The sequence below is a fragment of the Triturus cristatus genome, chromosome 5_2 (assembly GCF_964204655.1).
Source record: "Triturus cristatus chromosome 5_2, aTriCri1.1, whole genome shotgun sequence".
NCBI classification, from domain to species: domain Eukaryota; kingdom Metazoa; phylum Chordata; class Amphibia; order Caudata; family Salamandridae; genus Triturus; species Triturus cristatus.
The window spans coordinates 481,301,833-481,318,549 of NC_140588.1; the positions used below are offsets into that span (position 1 = coordinate 481,301,833).

At 45.6% G+C, this 16,717-nt stretch overlaps 1 protein-coding gene across 2 annotated transcripts in view; it reads right to left on the reverse strand.

Annotated features, from left to right (window-relative positions):
• Nucleotides 1–16,717, reverse strand: part of ANLN (anillin, actin binding protein) — a 279,002-nt gene that overhangs the window by 107,742 nt on the left and 154,543 nt on the right. For both annotated transcript variants that reach the window (XM_085607473.1, XM_085607472.1), the window contains exon 13: nucleotides 8,551–8,686. In XM_085607473.1, coding sequence (XP_085463599.1) covers nucleotides 8,551–8,686 — 136 coding nt within the window. The remainder of the gene's footprint in view (nucleotides 1–8,550; nucleotides 8,687–16,717) is intronic.

Sequence of the window (16,717 nt, forward strand, 5' to 3'; positions counted from 1 at the left end):
GTGAGTGTGAGTGTGAGTGTGAGTGTGAGTGTGAGTGTGAGTGTGAGTGTGAGTGTGAGTGTGAGTGTGAGTGTGTGAGTGTGAGTGTGAGTGTGAGTGTGAGTGTGAGTGTGAGTGTGTGTGTGAGTGTGAGTGTGTGAGTGTGAGTGTGAGAGTGTGAGTGTGAGAGTGTGAGTGTGAGTGAGAGAGTGTGAGTGTGAGTGAGAGAGTGTGAGTGAGAGTGAGAGAGTGTGAGTGTGAGTGAGAGAGTGTGAGTGTGTGAGTGTGAGTGTGAGTGTGAGTGTGTGAGTGTGAGTGTGAGTGAGAGAGTGTGAGTGAGTGTGTGAGTGTGTGAGTGTGAGTGTGAGTGTGAGTGTGAGTGTGTGAGTGTGAGTGTGAGTGTGTGAGTGTGAGTGTGAGTGAGAGAGTGTGAGTGTGAGTGAGAGAGTGTGAGAGTGTGTGAGTGTGAGTGTGTGAGTGTGTGAATGTGTGAGTGTGTGAGAGTGAGTGAGTGTGAGTGAGAGAGTGTGAGTGAGAGAGTGTGAGTGTGAGAGAGTGTGAGAGTGTGAGAGTGTGAGAGTGTGAGAGTGTGAGAGTGTGAGAGTGTGAGAGTGTGAGAGTGAGTGTGAGTGAGAGAGTGTGAGTGTGAGAGTGAGTGAGTGTGAGTGAGAGAGTGTGAGTGAGAGAGTGTGAGTGAGAGTGAGAGAGTGTGAGTGTGAGTGAGAGAGTATGAGTGTGAGTGTGTGAGTGTGAGTGTGAGTGTGTGAGTGTGAGTGTGAGTGTGTGAGTGTGTGAGTGTGTGAGTGTGAGTGTGAGAGTGTGAGTGTGAGAGTGTGAGTGTGAGTGAGAGAGTATGAGTGTGAGTGTGTGAGTGTGAGTGTGTGAGTGTGAGTGTGAGTGTGTGAGTGTGAGTGTGTGAGTGTGTGAGTGTGAGTGTGTGAGTGTGAGTGTGTGAGTGTGTGAGTGTGAGTGTGAGAGTGTGAGTGTGAGAGTGTGAGTGTGAGTGAGAGAGTGTGAGTGTGAGTGAGAGAGTGTGAGAGTGTGTGAGTGTGTGAGTGTGAGTGTGTGAGTGTGTGAATGTGTGAGTGTGTGAGAGTGAGTGAGTGTGAGTGAGAGAGTGTGAGTGAGAGAGTGTGAGTGTGAGAGTGTGAGAGTGTGAGAGTGTGAGAGTGTGTGTGTGTGAGTGTGAGAGTGAGTGAGTGTGAGAGTGTGAGTGTGAGAGTGAGTGAGTGTGAGTGAGAGAGTGTGAGTGAGAGAGTGTGAGTGTGAGAGTGTGAGAGTGTGAGAGTGTGAGAGTGTGTGAGTGTGTGAGTGTGTGAGTGTGTGTGTGTGAGTGTGAGTGAGAGAGTGTGAGTGTGAGTGAGAGAGTGTGAGAGAGTGTGAGTGTGAGTGAGAGAGTGTGAGAGAGTGTGAGTGTGAGAGTGTGAGAGAGTGTGAGTGTGAGTGTGAGTGTGAGTGAGAGAGTGTGAGTGAGAGAGTGTGAGTGTGAGTGAGAGAGTGTGAGTGAGAGAGTGTGAGTGTGAGTGTGTGAGTGAGAGAGTGAGAGAGTGTGAGAGTGTGAGTGTGAGTGTGAGAGTGAGAGTGAGAGTGAGAGTGTGAGTGTGAGTGAGAGTGAGAGTGTGTGAGTGTGAGTGTGAGTGTGAGTGTGAGTGTGTGAGTGAGAGAGTGTGAGAGTGTGTGAGTGTGAGTGTGTGAGTGTGTGAATGTGTGAGTGTGTGAGTGTGAGTGAGTGTGAGTGAGAGAGTGTGAGTGAGAGAGTGTGAGTGTGAGAGTGTGAGAGTGTGAGTGTGTGAGTGTGAGTGTGAGTGTGTGAGTGTGAGTGAGAGAGTGTGAGAGAGTGTGAGTGTGAGTGAGAGAGTGTGAGAGAGTGTGAGTGTGAGTGAGAGAGTGTGAGAGAGTGTGAGTGTGAGTGTGATTGTGAGTGTGAGTGAGAGAGTGTGAGTGTGAGTGAGAGAATGTGAGTGTGAGTGTGAGTGTGAGTGTGAGTGTGAGTGTGTGAGTGTGAGTGTGTGAGTGTGAGTGTGAGTGTGAGTGTGAGTGTGTGAGTGTGTGTGAGAGTGTGAATGAGAGTGAGTGAGTGTGAATGAGAGAGTGTGAGTGTGAGTGTGAGAGTGTGAGTGTGAGAGTGTGAGTGTGAGTGTGAGTGAGAGAGTGTGAGTGAGAGAGTGTGAGTGTGAGTGTGAGTGTGAGAGTGTGAGTGAGAGAGTGTGAGTGAGAGAGTGTGAGTGTGAGTGAGTGAGTGTGAGTGAGTGAGTGAGTGTGAGTGTGAGTGTGAGTGTGAGTGTGAGTGTGAGTGTGAGTGTGAGTGTGAGTGTGAGTGAAAGTGTGAGTGAGAGAGTGTGAGTGAGAGAGTGTGAGTGAGAGAGTGTGAGTGAGAGAGTGTGAGTGTGAGAGTGTGAGTGTGAGAGTGTGTGTGAGTGTGTGAGTGTGAGTGTGAGAGTGTGAGAGTGAGTGTGAGAGTGTGAGTGTGAGTGTGTGAGTGTGAGTGTGAGTGTGAGTGAGAGAGTGTGAGTGAGAGAGTGTGAGTGTGAGTGTGAGTGTGAGTGAGAGAGTGTGAGTGAGAGAGTGTGAGTGAGAGAGTGTGAGTGAGAGAGTGTGAGTGAGAGAGTGTGAGTGAGAGAGTGTGAGTGTGAGAGTGAGTGTGAGAGTGTGAGTGTGAGAGTGTGTGTGAGTGTGTGAGTGTGAGTGTGAGAGTGTGAGTGTGAGTGTGTGAGTGTGAGAGTGTGAGTGTGAGTGTGAGTGAGTGAGAGTGAGTGAGTGAGAGTGAGTGAGTGAGAGTGAGTGAGTGTGAGTGAGTGAGTGTGAGTGAGTGAGTGTGAGTGAGTGAGTGTGAGTGAGTGAGTGTGAGTGAGTGAGTGTGAGTGAGTGAGTGTGAGTGAGTGAGTGTGAGTGAGTGTGAGTGTGAGTGAGTGTGAGTGTGAGTGAGAGTGTGAGTGAGAGAGTGTGAGTGAGAGAGTGTGAGTGTGAGTGAGAGTATGAGAGAGTGTGAGAGAGTGTGAGAGAGTGTGAGAGAGTGTGAGAGAGTGTGTGTGAGAGAGTGTGAGAGAGTGTGAGAGAGTGTGTGTGAGAGAGTGAGTGTGAGTGAGTGAGTGAGTGTGAGTGAGTGTGAGTGAGTGTGAGTGAGTGTGAGTGAGTGAGTGTGAGTGAGTGTGAGTGAGTGTGAGTGAGTGTGAGTGAGAGAGTGAGAGTGAGTGAGTGAGAGTGAGTGAGTGAGTGTGAGTGAGTGAGTGTGAGTGAGTGAGTGTGAGTGAGTGAGTGTGAGTGAGTGAGTATGAGTGAGTGAGTGTGAGTGAGTGAGTGTGAGTGAGTGTGAGTGTGAGTGTGAGTGAGTGTGAGTGTGAGTGAGTGTGAGTGAGTGTGAGTGAGTGAGTGAGTGTGAGTGAGTGTGAGTGAGTGAGTGTGAGTGTGAGTGAGTGTGAGTGAGTGAGTGTGAGTGAGTGTGAGTGAGTGAGTGTGAGTGAGTGTGAGTGAGTGAGTGTGAGTGAGTGTGAGTGAGTGTTTTCTCTCATTGACGCCCTTTGGGTGTATTTTTACTCGCCAGCAGCAGGTTAAAGGAAGACCTGCAAGGACACGCTCCCAGGATTTGTTTGACCTGTGATCTCTAATCTTCTAGCAGGTGGTGTTCCGGAAGCCCAATTCACATCTCTTTAGAGTGTCAGCATGTCTAACCAGGCCGACATGCAGTGGGAGGAGGAGCCCCTGTCCCAACTGCCCTAGGATGAGGAGTTCTATGACGCATTAGATGCGTCCATCTACCGGGCAGAGAAAGTAATGGCTCCTAAGGAGGAGGGTTTTTCCCAGAAACTTGAGCAGTTATGTGCTTGGTGGGCCCCAGTAGCGCCCAGTATTCCAACTGCACCCCAGGGTGCAGTGCCTACTACCACTTCTACTCCCCAGAGTAAGCAAGGTGCTGATCCTGTCCCAGCTAAACGTCCCAGGGTGGACGGAGTGGACCAGGACGCTTTCTAGCATTTGCGTGAGGCTTTTTTGGCGCACAGCCTGCCTGTGGTCACTCCAGTTGGTACTACACCTTCCCCGGCCCACACTAACCCTGTTAGTCCACCCCGAGGGGATGACACCCAGGCCGACAGATGAGGAACCTGAAACATCTAGACCATGGCGCCCAACATCAGGTGCAGGACCCTCAGAGCCTCAGGGAGCAGGGTGTTCCTCAGAAATGTTAAACCCAGAATTCATCATGCATCCCAGGTCCTCGGAATGGACCCCCTCCGCAAAGGTGGCAAACTATGTGGCGGGCAGGATTCGAACCCCCATGGGAAAGGACGCCCGTAGCAGTCGGAGTGTTCCTGACACTCTTTAGATCGCAAAGTTGCGCAGACCCCTGAGTTAGACCCTAGGATGGTAACTTCTTTTATAGCTAAGTTTTTTAAAGACCCAAAGAAAGGGATAGATAGATCTTGGAGGTCGTGCCAAGACAAACGGTTGGACTCCTTTCCCTTAGGACCCCTAACCATGATCTTGGATATGGCAGAAGATACCAAGTCATCCGGCGCACTCATTTCACCAGAAGCCCTCTCAGGATGGGCTCAACAGGCCGTGGTTTTCCTCGGCAACGCAAATGGTGCGCTCTCAGAGCTACGGCGGTCCTTTCTAATAAAGGTTGATCCAAAACTTGGGGATTTAGCGGATTCAGAGACAGGAGCGGGGGCCCAAAGGGGTCTGTTCGGGGAGCCCTTTATCAAAGAGTTGGGCAAATTCGTGAACACGTTCACGCCGCTCGACAAAGCCCAAACTTCTATAAAGGTGTTTTCATCTCGGGTTTTCTGTGGGGCTGGTCGAGGCAGGGGCTGCTCGACCTGCCAAGCCCCCCAGATCTCCAGGGGGCAGGGCCCCAGGCAAGGGCAGTACCAGAACCAGCAACAGAACAATAACTTCTACCCTTCCTGCGGACGCCACTCCAGAGGTCGTGGTTTAAGAGGAGGGGACAACTCCTCTACCGCCCGTAAGTGTTTCGCCAGAGTCTTTGGTACATGTGGGCGGCCGGCTGGACGGTTTTGTGAGGCAGTGGGAAAAAAAATCACCTCAGATGCTTGGGGGTTACAAACAATTCAGGGGTTTCAGGCAGCATATTGCGGCAACCCCAGACAACTGATTCCACCCCAACCTATCCTCTTCTCCCGCCAAGAGGCGGCCTTGATAGACGCAGCAGTGTCCGCGCTGTTAGACAAAGGGGCCATTTGTTGCCCCGTTTTGCATCCGCAAGGGTTCCTAAGCAATATGTTTTTGGTAGACCAGATGAATGGTGGCCAGCACCCAATTTTGAACCTCAGAGAATTCAACGAGTGGCTCATCTACCGCCACTTCAAAATGGAGGGCATCCATCTCCTCAAGGATGTGCTGCGACCAGCGGATTGGATGGACCGCCTCGATTTAAAAGCTGCCCATTTGGCCATCCCTATTTTTCCACCGCACAGAAAGTTGCTTCAGTTTCGCTGGCAAAAGCAGGTGTACCAGTTTACATCTCTTCCTTTCGGGCTCTCCTCTGCTCCGTGGTGCTTCACGAAGGTCCTCCGACCGGTCGTGGAATACCTTCGAGCAAGAGGAACCCATCTTATTGTGTACCTGGATGACATACTGCTGTTGGCTCAGGACCCACGTCTGCTTCGGGATCACTTGCTGCGAGCAGTCTCTTGAAAGACCTCGGGTTTGTGATAATCATTTAGGAGGTACCCTCTCGAAGGTGCGGTCGGATTTAGCGACGACCCTTTGGCACTTTTGCCTGGACCAACACATTTCATTACAAGCAGAGTACCTACCGGGTCGGGAGAATCAGGTGGCGAACTGGCAATCGTGCCACTTCAAGGATTCCAGTCTCTAGAAATTACATCCGGACTTTTTTTCTCTAGTTCAGGAAACGTTGGGGTCCTTTTTCAGTGGATCTTTTTGCCTCCAGGCTGGACCACCAGGTTCCTCGGTTTTTCAGTTGGTGGCCAGATCCGTTAGCAGTAGCTACAGATGTGTTCCTTCAGGACTGGACGCAGGAACAGGCCTATGCATTTCCCCCATTCGCAATGATCATTTGACTATCAGTCTAGATCAGGAGACAAAAAGGGAACGTGGTTCTCCTCACTTCAATTTGGAGGTCGCAAGTATGGTTTCCAGTTCTACTGCAACTATCTTGGGATTTTCCAATCCGACTTCCCCATTTTCCAGAGCTACTTCTCAGCCCGGATCGGAACCCGCATCCGATGGTGCTCAGCGGAGCCCTACGGCTCATGGTGTGGAGAATTACAGTGTGGAGAATTACAGGAGAAGATGGTCTCTCCCTGGCCTCTCGGGCTTCGCTGAGGGTGTCTTGTCCAAGGCCTGGGAAGATAGCACTATCAAGATCATAGATTTGCCTGGCGACGATGGTGTCGGTGTGCGCAACGGGGTTGTGATCCCGTGGGCGCGTATATAGTTCACTTTCTGAATTTCCTAGCGGACTTGGCACAAAAAGGTTTAGCCTATCGTTCGGTGAATACTTTTCGATCCGCTATTTCGGCGGGACATGTGCCGATACAGGGTAATCAGGTGGGGGAACACCCTTTGGTGTGTCATCGGGGGCTCCGCTTGTCACTCCCCCCGGAGCCTCATTAGTCTGAGTTATGGGATGTGAACAGGGTGCTCAATTTGTTTTTGTCATGGCAACCCAACAAATATTTGTCAAGGAAAGAGTTGACTGTAAAGTTAGCGATGCTTCTTTGTCTAATCTCCTGCAGGAGAGTTTCAGATGTACGAGACCTGGACAGCATGAGCAGGGTTTTTTCCCTCTCTGGAGTGTCTTTTACGATCAGTCGTAGGACTAAGTGCCATACTAGAATAATTGAATACCCAGCTTTCCCCGACGTGCCTAAATTGTGTGTGGTGCGCTGCTTAAAGGCGTATGAGGAAATGTCTTTGGAGCGGAGGCCTCCAGAACGACAGCTATTGATTGCTCCCAGGAAACCACACAAAGATCTCCACTCCAACGATTGCAAGATGGGTGCGATGGGTCATGCAGGAGGCGGGCATTAGCCTGTGTCAATTTGGAGCCCATTCGGCTAGGGGAGCAATGGCCTCTAAAGCTTTCAGGCTGGGAGCCAGGTTAGTGGATATAATGAATGCAGCGGATTGGTCCGCAGATTCTACCTTCAAAAGGTTTTATTTCAAACCTATTATTGACATGGCGCATTTGGTGGTAAGCTTTAAACTAGCATAATCCGAAGCCTCCGGTCCTGACATAGAATGAAAAATTTCGTAGCTATTGTACCCGAAAGTTTAAATTCTATTAAAAGGACTCTGAGGCAAGGATTATCCCACCCGTGGACGACGTCTGCCGCGTCCGCCCGTTAAGGAGTAAGTACAATTTTAGATTCTAAATTGTCATGATGCACCACAGTGTTTTAACGGTTTAAGTTTGTTGTTTATGCTCCATTGGTTCTTGCATATCAGATGACTCATGTCTTCAAATGCTTAGGTTCTTCGGTTACATCTTGGTTCTTTGGCTATGAGTATTGAGCTGTGATACCAGTTGGTCTCCTGGAATGAAAAGGACAATATCAGAGCTAGGAGGTGATTCTGGGAAACAGCAAGGTTGACTTGCGAAGGGCATGACTCGCACATCGAAAGAGGAAGAGCGTGACTAGAGGAGAGACTATAATCGGGCTCACGACGTTGTGATTGGTTCATGGACTTGGGGATATGTTGTCCCTTGCTTGATTCTTTTTTTACCATAACATTCCAGAGGGTGTTTCAGAAAAGTGGTCTGTTGAAGTTTTAAAATGACTGCTGTTAAAATAAAAGCAAAGAAAAGGATAGCAAATCCTTGCCTCAGAGTCCTTAATAGAATTGAAACTTTCCGTTACAACAGCTAGAAAATTTTACATTATGTGTAAGAACCCTTAAACATAACTACAGACATTGTATATTATGAATAGGGCTCCCGTTTTTTTTTTTAGTTTTTTTCTAGCATTTCCGTCTGTATTTATCCATATTTATTTTGTGTATTGCGGATAAATTACGTTGTAAAACTGTACATTTCCATATTTATTTAACTGACAGAAGCGCACTAATACTTTGACGTCTGTCATGTTTTAGCTACTTAAGCTGCCAAATATTAAATAACAATACATTCACTGGTAAATATTAGCCTTATATCACAAATGTATGTTGATATATGCTAATTATTTAAAGAAATTGCATCCTGTTTTTTTTATTTCCAATGCTGTCCATCTGCTCAGCTATTGGCCTATAATTCAGGAAAGACAGCACAGATAGTCACTTAAAAAAGCCCAATTTTTTGTTTTATCCAATTTTTTAAATAAATGCAGACAGAAAACCTAGTTCTCAGTCTGTATTCATCTGTAAAATAGGTAAAAAAAGAAAACTGGGAGCGTTAATTATAAAGCCAGCGATTAAAGGCAATGCACCAAGTAAAGTGTCAGCTTTGGTGTGTATACCAGATTAATCTCATGTGTTGGTTACAGGGCATGTTTAAAGGCTACAATCAATACATCCTATATACTTTTGTTCTTTATGCGCTTTAATGAAGAGCGTGCAAGGTATAGAGTTGCACTGTTTGAATCTTACTAGCAATAAGAAGCAATCTTTCAGCCTCTGCTTCTTCCTGAGAGCCTTTTCCATGTTCTTCGTCTGTGCAGCAGTTGAGAGCCTGGCTCGCTTGATGTATCACAGTCTGCTGCAGGTTGAGGTCATTATTTAGATCCTAGTATAAAGCAAACATTGTACACACCGACTTTAAGGGTTACATAATAAAAGACAAATAATGTTAGCATGACAACACCCAAGTAAAAAGTATATATTTTCCATCCACAAATAAAGCTCTGCTCATGGGTTGAAACTTCATGTAACAAACAAACTGGACACTTATGTTAGCCTCAATCAAGGGGAAAGTAAATCTCAATTAACTTCTGAACTTCACACAAAAAGGGACAAACAGCACCTGATAATTCATTAGGAAATAATAACAATGATTAAAACTCCTAACATCCCTTCGATACATAACTACATTCATGATTTTAAAGGTGTTAACAGGGGTCCTGTAAGAGCGCTGCTGAAATATAAGGACTAATGGAATGGCTTGAATCATAAGACAATTAAATATTTACGGCCACATGGAGAAAAAAAACGACTTCATCTGGGATATAAATGATTCTAAAGTCGAAGTTGTCAAAGAACACCGCTATCCTGATGTGGTGCTTTCCACCATAGGTGCTTTTAATCATGTTCAAGACTTGTACCGTTTACAGTGGTCTCAAAGTTTTTAACAGTCATTTTTGTGGCCTATCTGGCAAGCCGTTGCTTCAGGCTTTGAATAAGGGACTCAATCCCGTAGCCAATTAGAAAAGATCTGGGACTAGTCAATGCTTGCACTTACCAGGTAAGGCCTGTTTATTATATAGGTTATGCTAAGAAAACTCTAGAATAGATATAAAAAAAAAAAAAAAAAATCAAAGCACTCATTGGGTTCAACTACTCTACTTGTCTTTCGAAGAGTGATCAACTGTTCAAAGTTGATAGGAGTCACAAGCGTCGGTAAAAAGGCTGCCAGAGTTCTCAGCAGCAAGCCGACGTAATAAGAGGAAGACAGTTCTAAGGGTCAAAAGACGCAGCAAATTATGTACTGGCTTGAAGAGAAACTGTTTGGGAGGGAACAGGTTTGTCAAAACTTTAGTAAACTGCGTAACAACTGGAATTTAAAAAAAGGATGACTGGTCCGGCACACAAATTCATCCATTTCCAGTGCAAACTATTAAGCTTTGCTGGGCTAAAGAAAGAACAATCCGGACATCTGAAAGCTTAGCTTTAAATAGTTAGAGTTTGTCACCACACAACTAATTTGTCCCCACGCACAGCATAGATGATATTTTGTGGACTCCCTCCGGCAGCAAACATGACATTACCATTTTGGTTGGCACCTCAAATACAGTCAATAGCCTATGCTCAACTCCATGAATCGAGATGCAAGTTGCAGAGGTTCTGATGAAGGACCCTGCCCTGATGCTATGATACGAGGCCCAATTGAAGTGGTAACCTGCTCAGAGGACATATGCATATGTTCAGGGTACCACTCTTCTGGGACCAGTCTGGGGCAATTAGGAGGACTTGTGCCTGGTCATTCTGGATTTTCTCAGCTCTGTACAAGAGACGTAGTGCCAGGAAAGCATCAAAGAGTACCTCATTCCAGGGCAGTCAGAACGCATCTCCCCACCCGCCCGCCTCCTTTTTAACATGAACTGTTTTGCTGTTCTTGAGGGGATGTCTGAAGTTGAATGACTGGAATACCCTGTAGGAGCTTCATCTATGATTATATCTTTTTCTTCCATCAGTTCCACCGCATCTGAGCGCAATTTACTTTGTGTTCAGCATCTGCCTACAGGATCATCTAATCTGGTTGACCTTCACTTATGCCTTGGAACATAGCCTGCATAGGGAATAAATTGGTCAAAGATGACTGGCTGACTTGGATTATGGGTTATGATGTCATCTGTTGTCAGGAGACCTGGGCTCTAGTTTTACATTGATCGTTTTCAGTCTTTGTTTATCCACCTCTCCATCCCCCTCAGGTAGCACAAAAGGGGGTGGGGGGGTGGGGTTGATCTCTCTTAAAAGAAGCTTTCTTACAGTGGAATTGATTTCTTGTACCAAATGTGCAGAGGTGGTACGGCTATTGTTCCCTGGTGCAATGGAAGTGGTTTAAATTAATTTTATTTTAACTATTTTGTCAATCATCCGATTGATTTGATAAGGGATTTTGACAAAAGTATTTCTGATTACCTTGAGCGCTACCCGGACAGGAGACGCATCCTTTGGATGGGGAATTTTAATATGCCCACCTGTTCCTTTGGTGGAGAGTGCGTGCGGGGTCACCAATTGCTTAGAAGAGGACAGGACTCATTTTATTCATACTCCATATGGGGATGCTCTGAATCAGTGTATAATAAAATGTAATTTGCGGTTTAGCTCAAATTCTTTTAGCGATCACAATATTACCGTGCCCACTTTCAAAGTTAAGGGCAAAGGTTCAATAATGGATTTTATCATGTTTTCTCAACATTTTGTCCCATGCATTCACAACTCCTATATTGTTCAGACTTTAAGTGACAATAATCCAAATGTTTTAGTGTTGTTCTGTCCTTTAAAACTACAAAGGCATAATTATCCCTTTGCTCTAGAACTTCCCAATAATAGGGGCATTCGACCTAAATGGAATAAAGTGGACTATAACAAATGCTTACGCCCTGGAAAAGGAGTTAGTGGCAAGAGGAAAAGAAAACCCAAATTCAGTTCCTGCGTCGTGCCAGTTTTATTATACGCAGACGACACCGTTTCAATTGCCTACAAAGCAAATGGCCCTCAGCTTTTTATGGGAGGACTCAATCTGAAAGTTAATCATATGAAGTTTTTTTATCATGACATGTGGTCCAAAGAACACATGCTCCTGTCCTCATCACATCACAGGGATTCCCATAGCTAAAGTAACCAATATTAAGTATTATGGGGTTTTGATATCTTCAGATTTTAGTTGGGGTTAAACTTTTGTGTCAGAGAGCAGGTAAATTCGAGGGGGCAATTGATGTAATTTATAGGTTTTCAGAAAGACTTGGACATAAACCCATTAGAGAGCTTATTTCGCTCTATAAGAGCAAGTGTATTTCCCAAGGCAATTATGGGGCGGGCGTCTGGGGCTACTCTTGGACGGGCAACCTCCAAACAATGTTAAATCAATTTCTCTGCAGGTCACTTGCCATACCGGGGAACACAGCAACTTTATTACTCATTTGGAAGTTGAATTGGCATATTTGAAGGATCTAGTTCAGGTTGCACCGCTGTTTCTATGGTTAAAGATCTGGCACTCACCCCATACAGCATTCAGGCAAATTATTCTTGCAGACTGTCTTAAATTAGATCATGCAAGTGCAATCCCTTGGCATCTTGTGTCCATAAGACATTCACAACTATAGGACTGAGTTCTTTTACAAATCTCAAGAAATCAATGGAAGCTCGAAAGATTTGGTAAAATCTGCTATCACTTGCCACAGATCACATTCCAGTCTTGTAAAACATCAGTCTATGACCTCAGTTGTTTGTTTAGATCTGAAGCAGACTGAGGACCAGGAATGGTACCTTACCTGGATTACAAATTTGTAAAGCAGATTTTACCGGACCAGTTTTAGATTGGGTACTTTGCATTTCCTGGTAGCCCACCCTAAGCAAGGCTCGTGGTTCCCTTTTTTTACTATTTTTTTTTTTTTAACTCCCTGTCCTTGTGATGGACTTCCCAAGCAATCTCTGGCCCATTTTATGATTTATGTTTTTAATTCCAGACCCAGGGCGTTTATTTTGTGTCCATTACTGCGCTCTTTTATTTCTAATTCTTTTTCTGTCTGTTAGCATAGTTTCCAACTGCTAGAATCTGAATTATGTTGTGCAGCGGTATTGGATTATCTCAGTCAAGAACTCAAAATCAGAAGACTGACCTCTTCCGTTGATTAATGCGAAGCTTTGTCACCTTGTATTGTGGATGGAATTTGAAAATGGCATAGTGAATGGCTTGAGATTACACTGCAATATTTGGATCCATTTAAAAAATAATTGTATGTATGATATTTATTCTTTTATGGCCTTGTGCCGAATAACGCTTTGAATCCGACCTGCATCTCCTAGCAAGAGCTCTCAGGGAAACTTCAATGCACAAGATCACTGACCGAGTCGTCTTCTCTGTGGTGGTGAATTGGCCTAATCTGGACTCTCGCTACTGATGGATTGCAGCCTGTTTCACTTCAGGATGCGGCCGCCACCACTGATCTGCCAGATGACATCTCCTCAATTAGCCTCCTCTGGCATACAGGGACCAAAAATGTTTTTCTTTTGCTCTAGTCAGCTATAGGAACGTTTAGACTCCTAGCAAAGAACCAGGGACTCCAACCTGCGATTTTTGTTAGAGTATCACATGGAGGTGGTGTTGTCCAGAGAACCTGTACTAGCAGACATCAGGAAAGACTTCAGGGGCAAATACATGGCTGTAGCACCAGAAGGCTGGGTGGCACTGGCTTTCCGGTGGAGACCAGAGACCTCTGATCTCCACCTTCTTTGGATTACCTACCCAACCAAGTAACTATGTAGCCATCTCCACAGTGAGGTCTGGGAGGGGAAAAGGGAGATTGGGCTGCCGCATGAAAAATTGGGATCGGTAAGCAGCCACTGTAGATCTTAGGCCATCTCCTTTGAGAATTGGATGAACTCCGAGAGCCTCGATACTGGGGCCAGCCTGATTTTAGGTTCAATTACAGAGCCTGCATGTGCCACCTTGTGTTGCAGAGGACGATAAGGTCAAGAGCTGAAGGTGCCTCAAAGCCATCCTCACCGCGATCCAGGAGAGAATAGGAAACAGCAGGATCATAACCCAAATGTGCTGAACTCTGCCGTGGAGAAAAGCATTGAACCCTACAGTATCCATGCTCACCCTAATGAAAGGAAGCCTCTTTGATGGAATCAGGAGAGATGGTGGCACATTTATACTGAACCCCGAAGACATTACGCATTCTGCCATCGTCCGGAGGTGGCCTATGACTGCCTGCATACAGACCACCTTCAGAAACCAGTCATCAACAGAATTCAGGAACTCCCAAACACCAAACATGGACAGCGACCATCTCCATCACTTTCGTGAAAACCTGATAGGAAAGCATAAGGCCAAAGAAGAGTACAGTAAAGTGAATGTTTTGCTGGCTTCCCCTGAACTGCAGGTTGTGCTTGTAGCCTGCAGGATGGGTATGTGAAAATACATGAGCTGAGGGTCCAGGTACACCATCCAATACCGTGTGCAGAGCGTAGCGAGTGTGAGCTTTCCAAATTTGCCCTATCACAGGCCCCCGCCCTTTCCCAGAATAAGGAAGTGGCACGAATAACAGCCCATGCCTCTTTAGGTCTAGTATCTGTTCATTGGCACCTTTGGACAGCAAAATGCAACTCTTGCAGGAGGATGGGCTGGTGCCTCCGATTTTGGTTCCTGTGAAAGACTAAAGTAGGATGGAAGGAAATGAAAGGGAGGGTATGGATCCTTTGAACAATCTTTATATGCTATCTGTTAGACATGATCCGCCTCCCTTTCATTTCCTGAAAGGAAATATTGAATCCTGCCACCTACTGGTTGGAAGAGACATTCAAAGCAAACTAAAGTGACATAGTGTCAGTAGTACCAGGGCAGGAAGAGTTGGAGGAATGATGCTCATGGTGTCCCTAGCGATGTCTCCCAGTGTCACTTTTGCAGCCCCAAAGGTACTGGGCTGTCTGAGAAGGTTGACATGCTCTATAGATGAACCCCCCCTGTATTAGCTTAAAGTTGCAGAGTTGTTAGAGGAAATGTTTCGTAAGAGTCAAAAGCTGCAAGGAACACACTGCGATCCTACTGTTTATAAACCATACATCTTTTCTTTAAAAAGTCTAGAACCATCAAAAGGAATGGCCAAGAGCATTGCCTCCACATCGCCAGAAAATCTGGTTGACCTCATTCAGACGTGCCAGTGAAGCACAACATGGATACCAACAGCCCTCTGCCAATGCAAACTGATGTCTAGATCTGTGCTGATGACATTTTACCGCCATCTTGCCCACAATGGATAGTCGAGCCATAGACGCCCTAGGTTTCTCTTGGATCACCAGAAAAATCACAGTGGCCATAAGGCTTGCATGTTGCAGGATGACAGGGAAACTGCATCAAGAGACCGTAGAGCACAAAGCATCAATCTATTTGGTTCTCTATCTCGAACTTGACTGGTTGGCTCCTGCACAATAAGACTTTTTGGAGTTGGGGTGCTTGGTAAGTTTGGATCCCCAGATGCAGGCCTGTGTCGCCCGACTATTTGCTGATTCCTGGGCAGATAACACAGTTCTGCCAACGTAGCCATAATGCATCCGTGACTGCATCATTGAATGGGAGAACAGGCTTTGATGTCACTGATTAAGGTTGGCGAATGTCCACCAGAACACTTATCTAAGTATCAATGAAGAGATTAAAATCTAGAACTTCAGATGCTCTCGCAACAATCACCGTAAATAAGGCACTTTTTCCATTTGTGACCAGTCGAGCTCCATTTCAGGGGCAAGCACATTTTGTAATTGAAGTATAAGCAATCAACAGTATAAAGGAGGAAGGATGGACTATCATCATCAGTATCTTGTGGTGCCTACTGTTCTGGCATAGGATCAGAGTCGGAACCAAAATGAGAATGGAGCCTCTTCTGACAGTTGCGTAGAAGCACTGGACTAGAATCAGGCTGCATAATACCGAGTTACATTTTCGTATTCTAGTTGTGTAACATCGGTCGATTTCAGGCCAACATTGATCTGGCGCCTGGCATCGGTGTGGGCATTTTGTCATCTTTTGGCACTGGTGGGGTCACCATGGTGGAACTGGTGTGGATCCGGAGGAGGTGTGGATGCTTGAACCAGAGGTTATAAGGACAGACGTCTGGTGGGGGACCTACCAGTGATAACCTGACAGACTGAGAATATCTTTTGTCTCAAAATTCCCACATTGCCATAGTAGTCCCTGGCATTGAATGAACTACTTTGTGTGCGGACATGCGCCTTGTGAAAGAGTGGAACACAATCATTCACAGTGAAGATAACCAATGTCTGACTTGGACTCACCCATTGCCCAATGCTGTAGTGGGTGGAAGAGAACTGAGAAAAACAGGCCAACTGATGAAGAGGAGTGGCTGAAACATGCTCGTAAGTGACAGAAACAGGTCTCATTATTATTTTTAGTTTTCTGTAGAAGTTGGTTGACAACTGCTTCTACAAATTGAAAATGAAACCAAGGACAGCATAGATTCTGCTGCAAATATTTTGAAGAACTATTAACCCAAAATGTTATAAGAATCAACAAAAATGTTTCTTCAAATGCAATATGGGACAGATGCCTCTCATACTTTTTTTTTTCACAACATCAGCTAGAAATCAAGACATGCATGTTAAAATGCTGAAAATATCCTGGGTATTAAAATATATGTTGATGAAGGACAGGTCCACAATCAATTGACGAGACCGAAACACCAAATAGTTAGATTTCTTTGACTTCTGTACACAAGCAGAGAATACACACAATAGCCCTAGGACCCAAGTGTTCAAGAGGGGATACACAAGAAGAGATAAGATGACCACTTTTTTAAATGAATGTGATACTGTGTTACCCAGCACTGAATACTAATTTCTACACAGTCACCTTTTTGTAGGGTCACACTCCATTCTTGCTAGATTTTTCTAGCTTTTTTTACTTGGGAGAGCACAGGTTCATGCTGTCCAAGCCTCTGTGCATGAGCTGTCTCTACAATTAGCTAATCTTTCATTGGCATATTGAACTAACCCATATGTCCCTAGGAGATGGTACATAAATCACCCAGGGTTAATAAGCTAAAATGTCATTAGTGGACTGCAGCACTTAATTATGCCACCACTACAGTGGGAATGTAGAAATATTGCTCAAGGAGAAACCATTTGAGCCTAGTTAATGAGCTTCTAAGCTACCAAACTCTGCATGGCAAAGGAACAGCCTGGCCATTCTCAGACCTTTCTTTTTTTAATACCTGTAAGTCACACCCAAGTTAAGACCTAGTAGCCCAGAAGGGAGGGTGCCTGATATTAATAAGGAGGACATGTTGAATTTAAACTTTACATGGCCTGACAATGAAAACTCATTCTCAATCTAGGAAGGCCTGTGGCTCCATTAGTT